General features: G+C 50.9%; 1 protein-coding gene across 4 annotated transcripts in view; it reads right to left on the reverse strand.

Annotated features, from left to right (window-relative positions):
- Window positions 1-3,770: 3,770 nt before the first annotated feature.
- Window positions 3,771-18,152, reverse strand: part of DYSF (dysferlin) — a gene marked incomplete at its 5' end in the record, with an annotated part of 79,401 nt that continues 65,019 nt past the window's right edge. For all 4 annotated transcript variants that reach the window (XM_084204878.1, XM_084204876.1, XM_084204875.1 and 1 more), the window contains 6 exons: window positions 3,771-6,813; window positions 8,162-8,309; window positions 9,308-9,417; window positions 10,230-10,408; window positions 10,665-10,764; window positions 17,734-17,875. In XM_084204878.1, coding sequence (XP_084061004.1) covers window positions 6,775-6,813; window positions 8,162-8,309; window positions 9,308-9,417; window positions 10,230-10,408; window positions 10,665-10,764; window positions 17,734-17,875 — 718 coding nt within the window. In that variant the 3' untranslated portion in view covers window positions 3,771-6,774. The remainder of the gene's footprint in view (window positions 6,814-8,161; window positions 8,310-9,307; window positions 9,418-10,229; window positions 10,409-10,664; window positions 10,765-17,733; window positions 17,876-18,152) is intronic.

Consider the following 18,152-nt stretch of genomic DNA (forward strand, 5'->3'; position numbering starts at 1 on the left):
TGATTCCATGATCCTGTGGCTTGGGAAGATGAAGGACCATGGAAAAATTCCAACCTCGAGGGAAGGTCAAGGCCCAACCCAACCTCAGCTGCTGCTCCCGCTGGAATAAAATCCGGGATGTATCCACAGCCTTTTCCTCTCCATTTTATCCCAGTTTTTGGTTTTCCTGCTTGGGCAGGGTTTATTCCCGGCTGTTTTCTGGTTCCAGGTGGGTTAAACAAGCCTGGGAATTCCAATCTCATCCCATATGGAGTCTTCCTTCTCTCACATATCGCAGATCTCTTCCCTGTCTTTTTTTCCAGCTTTTTTCCTCATATAATTCCCTCCCATCCAGTTCTGTGGGAAGGTTGGAATTTCCCAAAATTAAATCCCTGTTTTGTGCTAATTCCTGGTTGGGATGGAGGTGGGAGAGGTAGGAAAGAGGGAATGATCCTCTCCAAGTTAATTTTTTAGGATCGAGTTGATAATTTAAAAGTTAATTATTAACAAGTTAATTTATAAAAATTAATTAATTCATAACAAATAAATTAATAATTAATTGATTGATTAAAGTCTCCAACATCACCGGGATTTCTGGAGCTCAGACTACGAGGGAGATATCTCCATTGCCCACAAAATTTGGGATTTCTGGTATTCCTTAAAAAACGGTGCTGCAATTGAAGGAAATGTCCATTATCCCATGGGAAGAGAGTATTTTTAGGACTTTTTCCCTTGCAAAGGAAATCATGGAATTCCCAATCCCTGATTATTCGGACAACGGAAAATAGAAATAAATTCCAACTTGCATTGGTGTTGTTGTTCTGTTTGTTTTCCCTAGGATTGCATAATTCCTGAAAAAAAAAAAAAGCCAGGAATGGTTTGGAGGCGCCTGACTCTGATTTCTCCCAGTCCCCGGGGTGAAAAGAGGGATGAGCGCTTCCCGGCACTCAAGCACGGAGAACTCCAAACCTCTCCAACGACCTCCCTGTCCCTCTTTGGAGTCGCTGGGAAGCTCCAAGGCCATTCCCACCCTTTGGAAGTGACTCATCCCGATTGTTCCCTGTTTTCCATGCAGGGAGACAATGAATCCAGGCTTTGTTTTCCAGCCACGGATTTGCCAACAGATGATCCTTCCAGCTGTTTTCGTTGGCAAAGAGGAATTGTAAACCTCTGGCGTGTCCTGGGGTTTCTTTTTCCCCACTTTTCCATATCCACCAAATCCTATTTGTCTTTTTTTGGCTTGGGACAGAAGAAGAACCTTTGGAATCTGCTCCAAAAGGTGAAAAAAACAGGGATGAAGAGGTTCCTCCCTCCTCCACTGGCCCCAGGAATTCCATCCGGTTAAAGTGCTCTGGGCTCCATGATTTTCATAAACATGGGATTAGGCTGATCCCAGGGAAAACCTCCAGGAGATCCCAGCACTGAGGAGGGAGAATGGATGAATTTCATTCCCATGAGTTCTGGAAAGAAGGAAAAAAAGGGAAAAATAGGCTGGATTTGGGAGAGCTGCGACTTCCCGAATTTGTGAGGCTGTAATTCCCATCCCTTCCTGGGATGCTGGACTTGGATGGGGCCTGGATACAATCCACAAGTGGAAAAGGCGGAGAGGATGGAGGGAAATGTGGGAAATTACCAAAAAAAGAAGGGAAAGCAAAGGGAAACAGCTCCGGGAGAAGTTTGGTTTGGATATCGGGAAGAATTCATTCATGGAAAAGGTTGCTAAGCTTGGAAATTCCTGATGTTCAGCCCATGGGACAAGGAATGCTGACAGGGATGGAGCAGCCAAGGGCCAGGGAGTCTCCCTGGAATCATCCCAAATGCAAAAGGGGGGCATTCAGGGAATCCTAAAAGTTGGGAAAGATATCCAAACCCAACCTTCAAAATCCTGTTTTCCAGGGAGGTTTGGATTCCCCACTCCTGGAAGCGTCCAAGGACAAAGCTTGGAACAACCTGGGATTGGGGAAGGCTCTGGATGGGCTTTAAGGTCCATTCCACCCCAAACCATTCCACGATTTCCACTATTCAACCCAATATCCCAAATATCCACCAAACCTTTCCCAAAAGGCAGAATTCCACGGCTCGAAGTGGCTTGAAGATGGACTGTGGATCCCACGAAACTGGAGGAGCTTCAAGGTCCCTTCCCAGAACCATTCCATGATTCCATGACGCTGGGAAAGCTTGGGAAGATGAAGGATCATGGAAAAGGTTCCAGCCTTGAGGGGAATCCAGGTCCAATCCAACCTCAGCTGCTGGAATAAAACCCTGGATGCATCCCAAGCCTTTTCCTCTCTTTTTTTATACGGGATAAAAATACCCGGCACATTTCAGGGATTGGTTCTTTGGGAAGGCTGGGATGGAAATGGAAAAAGCAGACGGGACAAATTCAACTCATTTTCCTCTGGAAGCAGATTCCGGATGGAGCCAAACCCGGAGCAGTTTCACGGCTCATTTCTTGGGAGTCTCCCGGAGATCCCCACAAATCATCCTTCAGTCCCAGGGCTTGGGCTTTTCTGGGATGAATCCCGACTGCAGCTGTCCCACGACACAGGGTTGTCCATGGAAAAAGCCGATTTCAGGAATTTCAGGTTATCGATCCGCCTTTAAATTCATCACCACCTTTTCCACGGCTGCGTTTTCCAGGGGGGAAATTCCAGTACCAGGAATCGCCATCCTGGGAAAGCCTGAAGGGGTCAGGCCTCAAGGCAAGGCTGAAATGAGTCATGTCACTCAAATCCAGGGAAATCTCTGCCTTCCCATTGGAAAACTTATGGATTTGGGAGCCAGGAGGCTACAACAGTGTTTTTAGGGAGCATCCCATTAGATCAGTGCTCCCGTTGGATCCGTGTTCCCAGGAATGCGCAGAACCCACGGCAGGCCCCGTCTGCAGGGGTTAAACCAACAAATCCGGCCGCCAACAGCTCCAAAAAAAATTTATGGAAGCACCTTGACTTGGATCATCCCGCTCTCCCTGCGCCACCTCCCTCTTTTCCAACCCCTCTGGAAAAATCTGCCTTTGTGGGTGGAAAACACTCCCTTCGGAGCGGATAAAACCGGGCAGTGCCTGGAAAATTGTCCTTATTGGGGAGCAAAATCCATCCAGCTCATTCCCAGGGGTTTTTGGGATGGATGCTGGAGATTTAGGGAATTCAGCCCCTCTGTGGGATGGAAGTTTTCCAGGTCCTCCAGCTCCCGGAGGGAATGGGAACACAACGGGGGTGTTGAGTACGAATGGTCCCAAAGGTGTCCCCACACTTTGAAATTCCAGGCTGGAATTACTCCTGGCATCAGGCCGAGGAAATCTGGGATCAAGGAAGCGCTCAAGCAGCGAAACATTGGGCAATTAACTTCCAGGGAATGCTGGAATCATGGAATGGGTTGGAATGGAAAGGATTTTAGGATCATCCCATTCCCACCCCATCCATGGGCAGGGACACCTCCCGCTGTCCCAGGTGGATCCAGCCTGGCCTTGGGCGTTCCCAGGGATCCAGGGGCAGCCACAGCAAACCTGGGAATTCCAGCCCAGCCCCTGCCCACCCTCCCAGCCAGCAATTCCTTGCCAAGATCCCAGCCCAATCTCCCATTTCCCAGTGGCAGCCATTCCCTGCCTCCTGTCCCTCTGTCCCTTGTCCCCAGTCCCTCTCCAGCTCTCCTGGAGCCCCTTCAGGGACTCTGAGGATTCCCTGGAATTTTTCCCTTCTCCACAGTCCCGATTTTCCCATTCCCACTCCCACTCCCAAGAGGACCCACAATTCCATCCCCACAATCAAAACACTGGGAACGGGAATGTTTCAGAGCATTTCTTTGGGAATCACAGTGCTTTGGGCATGATTGCAGATAAGGCAGGCACGGGTGATCCGGAACAAATTCCAGCCAATTCCCTGGATAACCGGAAGCCACAGGGAATTCTTTCTACAGCTCCCACCTGGATTTGGAGAAGACACAACCAGGCCCGGAGCTGGATGTGGCTGTTCGGGGGAAAAAATGGGATGGAGTTCATTTTTCCAGGTGCTCCAACCTGAATTTTCCCACTGGACTCCCACGGGATCCTCCTGGCATGAAACCTGGACTGGGAGCACAGATTTCCTTCTGGAAATCCCTGTTCTCATGGAATTAGATGCACTGTATCCTTCCCTCCTATCACTGCTGACCTGGCTTTGCCAGGGGAATGCTGGGAATAAAACAGGATTTCCCCCCAGAATTATCTCTGGGGTGAATCCCAAACATTCAAGCCCATCCCATTCCAGGCATTCCACAATCCCTTATCCAAGCTGGCCTTGGACATTCCAAAGGTAACCCATGGACAGATTTTGATGCCTTATCTTCCTGGGATAGACAGCGGTGTTCCCGATGGGATGGGGGATGAGCATCCCACGTTTGGCACTCCAACATGGATCACTCACCCATTTGGGGCTCTTGGCTCCAAGATTTTTGGGTTGGGATCACGGGGAATTACACCAGGATGGGAAATCCCAGAATCCCCACAAATCCAAGAGATATTGGACCTGAACTGCCACGGTGGATTCCAGGAGAGCACTCAGGGAATTCCAGATTCCCTCCGGCACAGCTGGATCCTGGTGGGAAAGGAGCAGGGACCAACATTCCCATAAAACCCAAACTCCCATCCTAGCAAGGACCAAACAGAAGCAACTTTTGTCCTTGGCTCCTCAGATCCTTTGGGATAATAAAACCTCTGGAAAATTGGAGTGAATCCTGGTGGTTTGAGGGTGGCTATAAACAGGGAAGGGGGTGGGAACGGGGTTGGGAGGGAAAAAAACGAAGGAAAACGAAGCATTTAACGATGGAAAATGAAACCTCCGCCCTGGGATGTGCAAATCCGGAGCCAATTCCTCTGCTCCAACTTTTGGGAAGGGGCCATGGATCAGCCAAAGCTCAGCAACAGGGATGGGGTTATAAATCCCTATAAAGCCCTATAAATCCCTATAAATCCCAAAGCTGTGCGTTTTCCATGCAGAAAACACGGAGTAGGAGCTATCCTGTGCAATCAGGGAGATGTTCCAATGAGAACCCCGGGATTTGATCCCCCATGGATTACACCCCCATCCAACAAAGCAACTAAAATATTTTTCCCTATTCTTTAAGCACAGGTTTAAAATCCCAGCCAGAGCTGGGCAGGAGATGCTATCAGTGTTTTTTTCCTGGGAAACTGATCCCTTGGGATCATTTTTCCCAGCTCCTCGCTCATTTGGAGCAGCCACAGCTCCAAGAAAAACATGGAATCAAGGATAAACCTCATCCTGCTGAAGGGAGGATGGGAAGATCACGAAGCAGCCAAGGTGCCGGTGCAGCCGGATATTAATGGGAATTTTCTGGTGGGAGAATGGGAGAAGATTCCTTGCAGGATGAGAATTTGAGGATTAACATCCTCCCAGCAGTGGAAAACTCTGGGAGCCATGGAACCATCCAGGGTGGGAAAGACCCCTGAGCTCAAGTCTGACACCGCCAAGGTCACAAATCCCCAAGTGCCACATCCCACGGGATCATCCCACTCCAGGGACAGGAGGAGGGAACAGCAAAAGCGGGAATGTCCCAGCATTCCCATCAGATCCGGGGGAGGCTGAGCAGGTTGTGGATCATGGATTTGTTTGGAAAAAAAATCCGGCCCCGGGACAGGTTTTTCGCTCCATTAATGCCTGGCAACAGCGAGTGTGGGTTGGGATGTTTTCCGTAAGAATCTTTGGGAATACAAGGGAAAATGGCTGATTTCAAAGGAATATCAGTGAGGCTCAGCCTGGAGAAAAGGAGGATCAGGAGGGACCCTTCTGGCTCTGCACAGCTCCCTGAAGATTTGGAGCCAGGTGGGATTTGGGATCCGATCCCAGGGAATAACAGGAAAAGAGGGAACAGCCTCAGGAGAGACTCAGGTTGGACACCAGCAGGAATTTCCCCATGGAAAGGGTGGTCAGGCCTTGGAAGTGCCCAGGGAGGTTTGGAGTCCCCATCCCTGGAGGTTTCCAAGGAATTCCCGGACGTGGCACTCATTGGGGATTGGGCACAGCTTGGACTCAATAATCCCAAAGGTCTTTTCCAACCTCAGGGATTCTGGGATTCTGCAAACAGTGACAGTAAAAAGACCAAGAATTCCCAAAAAAGTGGCTGGGAGACAGTGGGAGAGGAGGAAATCAAAGCCCAGCTGGAATGGGAGACCTGCGGGATTGTGGAGGAGCTCCAAGGGAAAACCAGCTCCAGAATTCCATGAAGGAATGCAGAGGCCTCCGAATCCAAGAGAAACTGGGATTTTGTGAAGCACCAACTCCACATCCCAGGTTTTGCACCACAGCCTTTCCCATTCCCATGATTTCAGCTTTGGGAATGCGACATGTCATCCCCAGGGTTCCGGTTTTCCAAGACATTTTCCACAGGTTTGCAATACATAAACGGGACAACACAGGGAAAAAGGAAACTGAGGCTGGATCAGAGAGGGAAAAGCGCTTGGAATCCGTGGGATTTGCTCAGGCTGGCAAATCCCAAATCCTGCCCTGAGGATCCTCTGAACATTCCCAACTTATGGATGGAAAGATCCTTTCCCTGCTCCCTCCTTGGATTTCCGCTGGAATTTGGGATTTACCAACCAGAGCAGCGGGAAAACTCAAACAAAACACAGAAGGCTGGAAAACCGGGAATATTTTGGTGGAGGCTTCAGTTAGGTGACGTTCCCCAGGTGGAATTCCAAAGGGAAGCAGAGTCTTTGGCAGCGGCTGGAGGCCTGGATGAGGTTGTTCCTTCTCCACTTCCAAAATTCCTTCCCAAAATTCCCAGGCAGGCACGGGAGCAGCTTCAGTTGAAAGGTTTCACCAGTTTCATAGCAGCGTAGTTCTGGAAGGATGGAAAAACATGGGAATCATTGGGGAAAGGAGGGAATCACTGGAAAAATAAGGGAATCGCTGGAAAAACAAGGGAATCATTAGAACAATACGAGATCTGTTGGAAGAATAAGGGAATGATTGGAAAAATGAGGGAGTTGCTGGAAAAATGAGGGAATGATCAGAAAAATAAGGGAATCATTGGAAGAATTTAAAAAGCAGCAGGAGTCAATCCTGGATTTTGGTTGCTCTTCCCAAAATTTTTAAGAGAAATTCCCACCTCTCCAAGCCCTTGGAATAAATTTGCCCCCTCCCTCCAGCACCATCCCAGTGTCTGACTGGTGGGAAGCATTCCCAGTTTTCCTTGATTTGCTGATGCCTCCTCCTCTCTTCAGGATCCCGCTGCTCCTCCCCTCTTCTGGGATTCCCACAAATCTCATGGATTCACCACCCAATCCCTGGCCTTGTCTCTCCACAGCTCCTTTTTCCACGATCCCACAAAATTTGGGACATCACCTGTTCTGCCCCTTGGGAAAGGGGTCCTGGAGCATTCCCGAAGCTGTGCCAGGAATTTTCTAGAATGCAGAGCTTTCCAGCAGGGACAGGCTCCTCCAGCCCTGCCCCATCCTAATTTATTCCAAGGACAAATCCAGACGGCAGCTCCACGGAATTTTGCCAAAGGCAACCAAGGCAAGCAAATCTATCCCAGTTTTCCCTCTGCATCCCAGAAAATCTTGGGATCTTGGCACACCAGTGCCAGCACTTGGTGTTGCTGAGGACATGCCAGGAATGGCCTTCCCATGTTTTTTTGGGATCTCCACCATTCCTGATATCATGGAATTTTTGGGGGTTGGAAAAGAGCCCCAACCTTTGTTCACCATTATCCATGTGTCCTCAAATGCCACATCCAGATGTTTTTGGAATAATTCCATGGATGGGGACTCCACCCCCATCTCCGGGGCTGGCACTGCTTTCCATGAGGGATTTTCCTTAATATCCAACCTAAAATTCCCTTGGAACAACTTGAAGCCATTCCCTCTTGTCTTCTTGTTCCCTAGGAGCAAATCCCACATCCCACCTGGCTCCAAACTTCCAGGGAATTGTGGAGAGCCAGAAGGTCCTCCCTGATCCTGCTTTTCTCCGGGATGACCCCCTTTCCCTCAGCTTTTTCTGGTGCTCCAGCCCCTTCCCAACTCCATTCCCATCCCTGGCCATGCTCCAACCCCTCCATATTTTTCCCGTGAGGATCCCAAACCCAAAAAAGTTCCTTTTTAACCCGTTGTGTTCCTCAGCACAGAATTTTCCGTCCCGCCACCCCTCAGACCTCTGCCAATCCCTGTCCTCTCGCAGCCACTCCGTACCGGGAAGGCGTAGACGAAGATTCCCAGGAAAAGCAGCAGGATGAAGAGGAGGATGGCCAGGATCAGCACCCACTTGTAGCGGCGCCACAGGATGAACTTCAGGGTCTTGTACGGGGACGTGAACCACAGGAAGGAGGTCTCGGGACGCCTGGAGCCAAGGGAAGGACGGGTCACCTCAGAATTTCATCCTCCTGGATCCCCAGTCCCATCCGCCTTGGTGGTCCCAGACCAGCTTCAAAATCCCACTGGATTGGTGATCCAGCTTCCCAATCCCACTGGAATGTGTCAGCTCCTCATCCCTCTGGGGATGTCCCATCAATGTCCACCTTGGTAGTCCAGACCAGTCTCCCAAATCCTGCTGGATTGGTGTTCCAGACCAGGCTCCCAATCCCACTGGATTCATGGTCCAGACCAGGCTCCCAATCCCACTGGATTCATGGTCCAGGCCAGCCTCCCAATCCCACTGGATTCATGATCCAGGCCAGCCTCCCAATCCCACTGGTCTGGTGATCCAGGCCAGCTTCCCACTCCCAGCTGGATTCAGCTTTCCATCCTTCTGGGTGTGTCCCACCAACATCCTCCTTGGTGATCCAGACCAGGCTCCCAGTCCCACTGGACTCATGCTCCAGACTAACCTCCCAATCCCCCTGGACTGTCTCAGCTCTTCCATCTTTCTGGATACATCCCATTAATGTTCTCCTTGGTGGTCCAGACCAGCCTCCAAATCCCAATGGATTCATGGTCCAGACCAGCCTCCCAGTCCCACTGGATTGGTGATCCAGACCAGCTTCCAAATCCCAATGGATTCATGGTCCAGACCAGCCTCCCAATCCCACTGGATTGGTAATCCAGACCAGCCTCCCAATCCCACTGGATTGGTAATCCAGACCAGCCTCCCAATCCCAATGGATTCATGGTCCAGACCAGCCTCCCAATCCCACTGGATTGGTGATCCAGACCAACTCCCCAGTTCCACAGAGCTTGTTCTCCAGACCTCCCTCCCAGTCCCCACCAGTTCAGAGCGGATCCCACCCGGGTGCAAACCCAGTTCAGCCCAGTTCCCTGCAGCTGGAAACACAGAATTCCCATTTGGTCCTTGAGAATTCCATGCCCTGGTGGTTGGTTTTCCATTCGGGATGTTCTTACTTGGGATCCTCCAGCCTGGGGTTCATGTTTGGCTCATCCCGTCCCATCCCGGCCGGACGCTCCTCGTGCTCCTGTTCCGCCACGATTTCCAAAGTCATCTCCAGTTTGCCCTGGGCGGGTTAAACAAAAACTTATTTATTATCCCCAAAAACAGGGGGAAAGGTGAGGAATGAACGTGGGATGGAAAATAGGGATTAGGGGAAGAAAATATGGTTTGAGCAGAACCAAACCACTCCCAACAATGACCATGGGAGATCCCAGGATTCCAGAGATCCTTCACCTGTCACTGGAGATATTCCAGGAAATCCCGGATCCCACTGACACCCAAATTTGAGCAACCACGGAATCCCAGGATTGCCGAGGCTGGAAAAACCTCTGGGATCAAGTCCAAGCTGTGACCGATCATCACGGAGTGCCACATCCAGCTTTTCCCGACGCCCTAATTCCCGATTTCCCTGGAACCAGCTCAGGGTTTTTTGGTTAAATCACCCAGTTCCCTGCCTGGATTTCCTCACCTGCATGGAGCAGTCACCAAAACCTGCAACAGAAGCCCAGACACCTTTAAAGTTATCCCTGGGACAGCTGGAATTTTTTCCAGGCGTTTAGGACACAAGATTGTTGGGGAGAGTCATGATGGGGAATCAAATTTGGCGGCACATTCCAAAAACCAGGCTGAAAATCCCACAAAACCAATCGTTCCTCTGCACAACGCCGGAAAACTTCCAGCCAACCACAGCGGATCTGGCTGGATCCACAAAATCTCCAGCTGGAAATGGAATTGACTGGAATGGCTTGAACTGAACGAAGACTTCAGGGAATTCTGGAACGGTTTGGATCGGGAAGGAATTTAAAGCCTTGGACACTTCCAGGGATGGGAACTGGAGTGAAGGATCCAAGGAAAAACAGGGAGAGGGCACTTTACCGCCAGGATCTTCTGCTGGTTCTGCTCGGCCACACAGGGCCACCAGCCCTTGACGGTTTTCTGCTCGAAGAGGGACACGGAGCGGCCGGAGGACAGGGAATCGTCCACAAGATCCAAGGAACACTTTTCCGCCGTCTTGGCAGGCTTGGGCATCCTGTTGAGATCCATCTGGATGGATCCTGCAGGGAACAATACTCCAGGTGAGACATCTCAGTGGGATAACCCTTAAAACATGGAATGTTCCCTGATCCCGTGGAGTTTGGGCCACCCCAGCCACCCCAATCCAAACTTCCTCTATCCCAGGTGGCTCCAAGCCCCATCCAACCTGGCCTTGGACACTTCCAGGGATCCAGGAGCGGCCACAGCTTGTCCAGCCAACCTGTGCTGGTGATGTCATCCCTTTTTTTGTGATGGATCCCAAAATTCCCAACTTACCCAAGTAGTCGTCGAAGGAGAACTTGTCATTGTCCCAGATTTGGAGGATCAGCTGGGGTGGGATCTTGTTTTCTGTCTTGTCCAAGCTCCAGAAGTGTTCCTAAAATCCCACCAGGAAAGAAACCATGAGGAAATTAAAAATTCATCAGGAGAATTGGACAGAGCCTGGCTCTGGAAATCCTGGAATTCCTAGGGCATCCTGCTGTGGATCTGCAGGAGCACAGGCTCTGGAAAACTCTTGGATAAGGATGATCAGTGGAAAACCCAAGATGCTTCTGGAAGGCGTTGGCAACAATTTATGCCTTAATTTAATGATTTAAATTAAGGTTATTAATTTTATTTAAATAATTTAATTTAATGCAATTTAGGAAATGTCTCCATGGGATCCCAAACAGAAGTCTTAGGAGAGACAGAAATTCCCACAATTCCAATAAGGATGAGACTCCAAGGTGAAGAGAACAATGAACATTGAGTGCTGGCGCTGCCAAACTTCGCCTTCCTCTTAATTCATGGAAAATTGTGGGATTGACACCTAAATCAGCACTTCCAGCAGGGAATTCCCAAGGATTCCTTCCCTTCCGGATGCACCACAGCATCAATCTGCTCCCAGGTCTGTCACAGGCACTGGGACAACCTGAGGCCATGAAATGCCAGTTCCATCTTCAGGCCACCCACGGCTCCTGAATTTATTAATGGAACCTGGATGTGGAAAGGGAGATTCCATGGGATCCCAGGAATCTGCTGATATCCCACTGGTTGCTCCAATCCCCAAAGTCCAGCCTGGCCTTGGGCACTGCCAGGGATCCAGGGGCAGCCACAGCAAATCTGGGAATTCCAGCCCAGCCCCTGCCCACCCTCCCAGACAGCAATTCCTTGCCAAGATCCCAGCCCAATCTCCCCTTTCCCAGTGGCAGCCATTCCCTGGCTCCTGTCCCTCTGTCCCTTGTCCCCAGTCCCTCTCCAGCTCTCCTGGAGCCCCTTTAGGCCTGGAATGGGCTCCAGGGAATCTCTGGAGCCTTCCCTTCTCCAGGCTGGATATGATGGAGCACAGGGAGAAACTTCCATGGGATGTGCCCAGGGAAAATTCCGGATTTAATCAGGACCTCGGCACAGTCCAGCCCCTTCTTCTCCAGCATCCTCAGGAAATTCCGTATTGGATTCGATCCAGTGGAAGGTTCCCAGACCACGGGGTTGGATCTGGATGATCCCTAAGGTCCCTCCCATCCCAAAACAGTCTGGCATTCCATGATTCCATAATTTCTTAGCATCCCCCTTCTCCCAGCTGTACAGGGAGACAGCAGTCCCTGGGATTTGGGATTTAGGAAGGGGATTTCTATGGAAAAAAGGGAATCCAGGTGGAAAACAGGGGCTGGCCTTTGTGGAGGAGTTTTCCACGTCCCCAGTCCCTCTCCAGGTCTCCTGGAGCCCCTCCAGGCCCTGCCAGGGGCTCTGAGCTCTGCCTGGAGCCTTCCCTTCTCCAGGGGAACATTCCCAAGTTATCCACAAGTTCTGCACCCCAGAGTAAGGAATATCCACTGCCTGGGAAGCGGCATCTGCGTCGCTATTTCCATGTGTGACGCCAGGAATTTTTTCCAAAAGGGATCTACACCACTGTTGGGATGCCTGGGAGTCAGGATTAAGAATCCCAGAATCCCTGAGGATGGAAAAGCCTTTTGGGATCAGCCAGTCCAAGCTGTGCCCCATCCCCACCTCAGCATCCAGGAATTCCTTGGACACCTCCAGGGATGGGGACTCCAAATCTCCCTGGACACTTCCTCCATCTTTTCCATTTAAAAAATTCCTCTTGATGTCCAAAAAGGGATAAAAGGAGAAAGACAAAATCACACCCAGAGCTGAGGAATTGTTGGGATTGTTATTCCTGGCTCCAGCAAAGAGCAGGAAAATCCCGGCGGGATTCCTGACACCCCTCCGAGGGTGTTCCGGTGGCAATCCCTCCTGGAAGTGTCAGAAATGACGGGATTTAATTAAAACCAGGAAACTCCAGTGTTATTCATCCCTCGCTCCATAAATTCACCCCAAGACTCAGATTCATTATTTCATCCAATATTAAATTATGAAAAAGGAGGAAAAACGTGTCACTTTCCATAGGAACACAAATATTCCAGCTGGGAGTCTGTGGGCACTCCAATCCCATTGGATTCATTTTAAGAGATCCCCCTGGATGGTTCTGTTTCAATTTCGCTCCATCCCCTGCCCGGTTTTGGGAAAACGTGCCAGGAATTTTGCACTGGAGCATTTTATGGATGCATTTGAGATATTGGATAATCCAGAAATCCCAAAGGAAGTCCATGGAAAATTCCCTCTCTCCCCTCTGCTGGTTACAGGGGTTTGGGATGGATGGTTATCCAGGGGGATTTTTCCCAGATTTTTCAGCCGTTTTAAATTAAAATTGCTAAAAAAAGGGAAGAGTCGATGTTGGTTCTTCCCTTTCCCAGAAACTGGGGAAAGAAGGGATCCATAGGGATCCAGGAGCCGTGGATCCGTGGATAACAAAGCTGGTATGACCTCAGGAGGGGCTGGAAAATTCCAAGGAGGCAGAAGATCCATGTCCAAGGTGAACACCAGCTCCTTTGGATTGTCCCATCCAGGAGAAATCCAGGAGAAAGCCAGGAGAAATCCAGGTTCCCAAGCTTGGCTTGGAAAAGGGGGAAACATTTGGAATTCCAGACCTGTTTGCACTGAAAGGGACCTTGAAGACCACCTCGTTTCCCGGATGTAATATTCCCTGGAAAGGGAATTTCCACAAGCTCCATGTCCTCCAGGTGACTCTTCTTCCCAGTGAATTCCTGGCTCAGAGGTCCATCCCATCACTCCCACATTCCATGGATGTGTCCATGCTCCAGGTGCATCCCACACTCCCTTCTGGGCTGATGCAACTTCCCAAGGATTCGCTGGAATTTCTCATTGCCCCATCCCATCCACAAGGAGCCAAACTTGAGGAAAACCTCGCACTTGGGATCATCTCCCACCTATCCCAAGTGGATCCATGTCCTTGGGATAATGAAGCTGAAGGAAAGGTTGGATGGGATCTTGAGAAGGAATTCCAGGCTGGGAGGGTGGGGAGGAGCTGGGATGGAAATCCCAGAGAAGCCGTGGTTGTCCCATCCCTGGCAGTGCCCAAGGCCAGGTTGGACACCGGGGCTTGGATCCACCTGGGAGAGTGGGAGGTGTCCCTGGATGGGCTTTAAGGTCCTTCCCATTCCAAACCATTCCACAATTCCATGGAACTTCTGGCAAACCTGGCAGACTCTGGGATTCCACCTTCCCTCCTCCCCACTGCAAGATCCAAGGAAAAAGGGAACAAAACCTTGGCTCTGCACCCTCTGCATCCCAATCCCTCAGAACAACATCCCAGCATTCCAGGGATAACTCAGGTGGGGCTCGACCCTTTCCAGGCGGGAATTCAATGCTCCATGGCTCAAAATTCCCCCCCTCCCTTTTTTCTTTTTTTTATGGAAAAACACCATAAAATATCACTTGGATGGAGACAAAACCTCCCTGCTCCGAGCCCGGTCCAGCTGGGGACACCCAGAGCTCCGCTGGAAAGGCAGGAAAAGGAACAGGGAATTGGGAAGGGGGAATTTGATGCCGAGAGAAGTTTATGGGTCCCTTTCAAGGCAGCGTGAAATTCGCTTCCATGATTAAATCGAGCTCCGAACATTCCCTATAAAAACAACCCGGAGCGCGAAATTTATGTCCCGGCCTTGTCCAAACCACGGGGGAAAAAGGCTGGAATTATTGTTTGGGGGTTTGTTTTCCAAGCGAGGGGAGGCTCGGGGATGTTTTATGGATTTTTGTGGATAAAGGAGCAGGGAAAAAATCGGCTCCGATTCCCAGGGAAGTGTTGACAGGGCTGCATTTCTCCTGGACTGTGGATGCATTCCAGAATGCAAAGGAGGAAAACTGATTTTGGGGAAAGAGAGGAAGTTTGCTCCAAAAAAAGTCCAATTTCAGGCGCATCCTGCAGGAATTTGGGAGTCCTGGACATGCAGGAGACTCCCATTGGATGCCACAGAATCCCTGAGGTTGGAAAATCCCTCTGGGATCGTTGAGTCCAAGCTGTGCCCACTGCCCACCTTGGCACTGAGTGTCACATCCAGGAATTCCTTGGACACCTCCAGGGATGGGCACTCCAAACCTCCCTGGGCACTTCCAACGCCTGACCCCCTTTCCATGGGGAAATTCCTGCTGGTGTCCAACCTGAGCCTGCCCTGGCACAGCCTGAGGTGATTCCCTCTTATCCTGTTATTCCCTGGGATCAGATCCCAGCTCCCACCTGGCTCCAACATTCCAGGAAGTTGTGGAGAGCCAGAAGGTCTCTCTGGATCTTCCTTTTCTTCCGGCTGAGCCCCTTTCCCAGCTCCCTCAGGAATTCTCCAGGCCCTTCCCAGCTCCCTCAGGAATTCTCCAGCCCCTTCCCAGCTCCGTTCCCTTCCCTGGACACACTCCAGCCCCTCCATGTCCACAAGAATCCCAGAACCAGGCCCGGCACATCCATGGAGATGCCGTTTGCTCCGACATTCCATGCAAACCCTTTCCTGCCCTAAAGAAATTCCCAGATCCAGACTTGGCAACCACATCCAGCTGCTGCTGGAATTGGCACAGGAAGCCGAATGTTCCAAACCCAATTCCCTGCATTTTCCACCCCATGGCACCTGCGGGATGTGGGAGTCGAGCTCTTCCCTGAGTGGATTTTGGGGAAAATGGGATCCACACCCAGGCAACCTCGGATTGTCCTGGTTGTCCCATGACCCATCCCAGAACAGGCTTAACTGGGAATCCAAAGTTTAAACTTCCAGTTTAGGCTGCATTTTGGGGGAAATTCCTTCATGGAAAGGGTTTCCCAGCCATGCAGAGGCTGCCCAGGGAGACAATGGAATGTCCATCCCTGGAATGATTTCAGATCCCTCTGGATGTGGCACCTGGGGACACGGTCAGTGGTGGCCTTGGCAGAGTTGCTGGTCTTGGAAGGCTTTTCCATCCTAAATCATTCCATGGTTTTCTCATTTTCCACCCCAGAAACTGTTTTCCTGCAGGACTCAAAAACCTGGGAATGTGCTCTTCCCATACGGCCAACAGGGTTTGAATTTTCCAGGGCTAGAAGAGAATGATGGCACCCAAAAAAGAGGGAACAATGATGGAAATTCCAAAGGAATGCTGAGAAAAGCATTAAAAAAGCATTTCCATGTTTTCCGAAGAGCTGTCCTGAAGATGGGAATATTTCTCTTCCACGGAAATATTTTAGAAACTCAGACTGGGGGAAATTCCTCTCTCAAAAAGAGAAGGAAAATCTTTATAGCATTAATCCAGCCAGGAAAGTTACGGAAAACCATCCTGAAGAGGCTGGAAGGTTCAGAAAAGCAGGGAAAAGAGCGGCACCTGGGTTTGCCTGGGTTTTCCCTGGGTTTTCCCTGGTTTTCCCTGGATTTCCAGTCCCCAAAACACCCCAGGCATTCCCATCCGAACAAAATACGATGGACACCCTCTCATCCAGGAGCATCCTTGGTTTTTTTGGAGAGAGTATTTGCAACCTGAGTTGGGATGACCCATGGAGTCCCCACCTACAGGAATTCCAGCTCTGGAATTCCCAGCATGGGAAGGACACGGAGCTCTTGGAGCAAATCCAGAGGAGGCACCAGGACGATCAGAGTGATGGAGCAGCTGTGCCATGGGAAAGGCTGGGAGAGCTGGGAATGTTCCCCTGGAGAAGGGAAGGCTCCAGGCAGAGCTCAGAGCCCCTGGCAGGGCCTGGAGGGGCTCCAGGAGAGCTGGAGAGGGACTGGGGACAAGGGACAGAGGGACAGGAGCCAGGGAATGGCTGCCACTGGGAAAGGGGAGATTGGGCTGGGATCTTGGCAAGGAATTGCTGGCTGGGAGGATGGGCAGGGGCTGGGCTGGAATTCCCAGATTTGCTGGGGCTGCCCCTGGATCCCTGGAGTGCCCAAGGCCAGGCTGGACACTGGGGCTTGGATCCACCTGGGAGTGGAATTTATCCCTGGATGGAACTGGGTGAGCTTTCAGCTGCCTTCCCACCCAACTTACTCCACAATTCCATGGATCCTAATCCACCTGGCCACACTCCTGGGAGCCCCAGGATGGAACAAAGGAGAACCATTGGAAAACTCCTTCCCTCCCGGCCCGGTTGGGCACAGGTGGTTTTGAGCAGCTCCCAATTCCCCACAGTCGCTCCCAACCTTTGATTGAAATTCCACCTTCCAGCGCCTGCCTTTCCAGCCGGGATTTTTTACGGCCGCAGGAACCAAGCCGGAGTTCAAACAGCACATGGCAAGATCAAAAAATTCCCGGAGCCGGAATGCTCCACCCGGCTTTTCCTTCATTATTCCGGCCTTTACAGAGAGCTTTTACAAGGTGTTTATTTTCGGATCCAGCGCTGGAAGCCATGTGGTGGGAAAAGATTCCAGATCGGCACAGCGGGATGGATTTGCTTAAAGGGGTTTAAGGAGGGGGGTCTCGGCTTTTTCCAAGTGGGATAATTGGATGTAGTACACCCTGTACTTGGGATTTGTGGGATATGAAGCGTGAAATGGGCCCGGCTGGGATTCTGTCAATCATTGGAACTGCCTGGGAAGGGCTTTGGAAGCTGGGAATTGTCTGGGATGGGGGATTTGCTCAGCATCTTCCCGGCCGAGGTGCTGCTTCCATGGAAAATAAGGTGGGATGGGGATCTCAGTGGGTTTTGGGGATCACACGGGGGTTTGGGGGGTCCCAGAGTGTTTCAGGGATGGTTCCATCGCAAGCAGGAATCTTTGGGCACCTCATATTCCATGAATTTTGAGGCTAAGCAAAAACAGGCATCACGGGATCACTGAGGTTGGAAAAGCCCTCCTGGATCATCCAGTCCAAGCTGTGCCCCATCCCACCTTGGGACCCAGTGCCACATCCAGGAATTCCTTGGACACCTCCAGGCATGGGGGCTCCAAACTTCCCTGGGCACTCTCAAGGCCTGAGCACCCTTTCCATGAGGAAATTCCTGCTGGTGTCCCAGAACTCCCACGAGGATGCAGGAATTCCATGCAGGACCACTCACCTTCTTGGCCACGTGGCACATCTGCTCTGCCGGAAGGTAATCGAAGGGAAAGACAAATCTCCAGTTGAAATTCCCTTCTCCTCCCATGGATCTGTAGTGGACATCCGTCTTCTGCTTGTTCTCCTCGTGTCCCACCAGCCACCTGCCAGGGACAAACAGAGCCCATGGAAAATCGGGATCACGGCAAGGATTTGGGATCTCATCCAATGTCACAACGTCCGCGAGGGGGAAATAGAATATTCCCAATCCCAGTGGCTGCTGGGGGTGGGGAAAACTTGGAAATGGGAGAGGGAAGGCAGCAGTCCCTGAGATGGGAGATGAATCAGTGCTGGAGCCAGCATCTCCAGAATTATGGAATCATGGAATAGTTTGGGATGGGTTTTAAGAACCCCATTCCACCCCATCCATGGGCAGGGACA

This window comes from Fringilla coelebs (assembly GCF_963513975.1).
Source record: "Fringilla coelebs genome assembly, chromosome: 4".
NCBI lineage: Eukaryota > Metazoa > Chordata > Aves > Passeriformes > Fringillidae > Fringilla > Fringilla coelebs.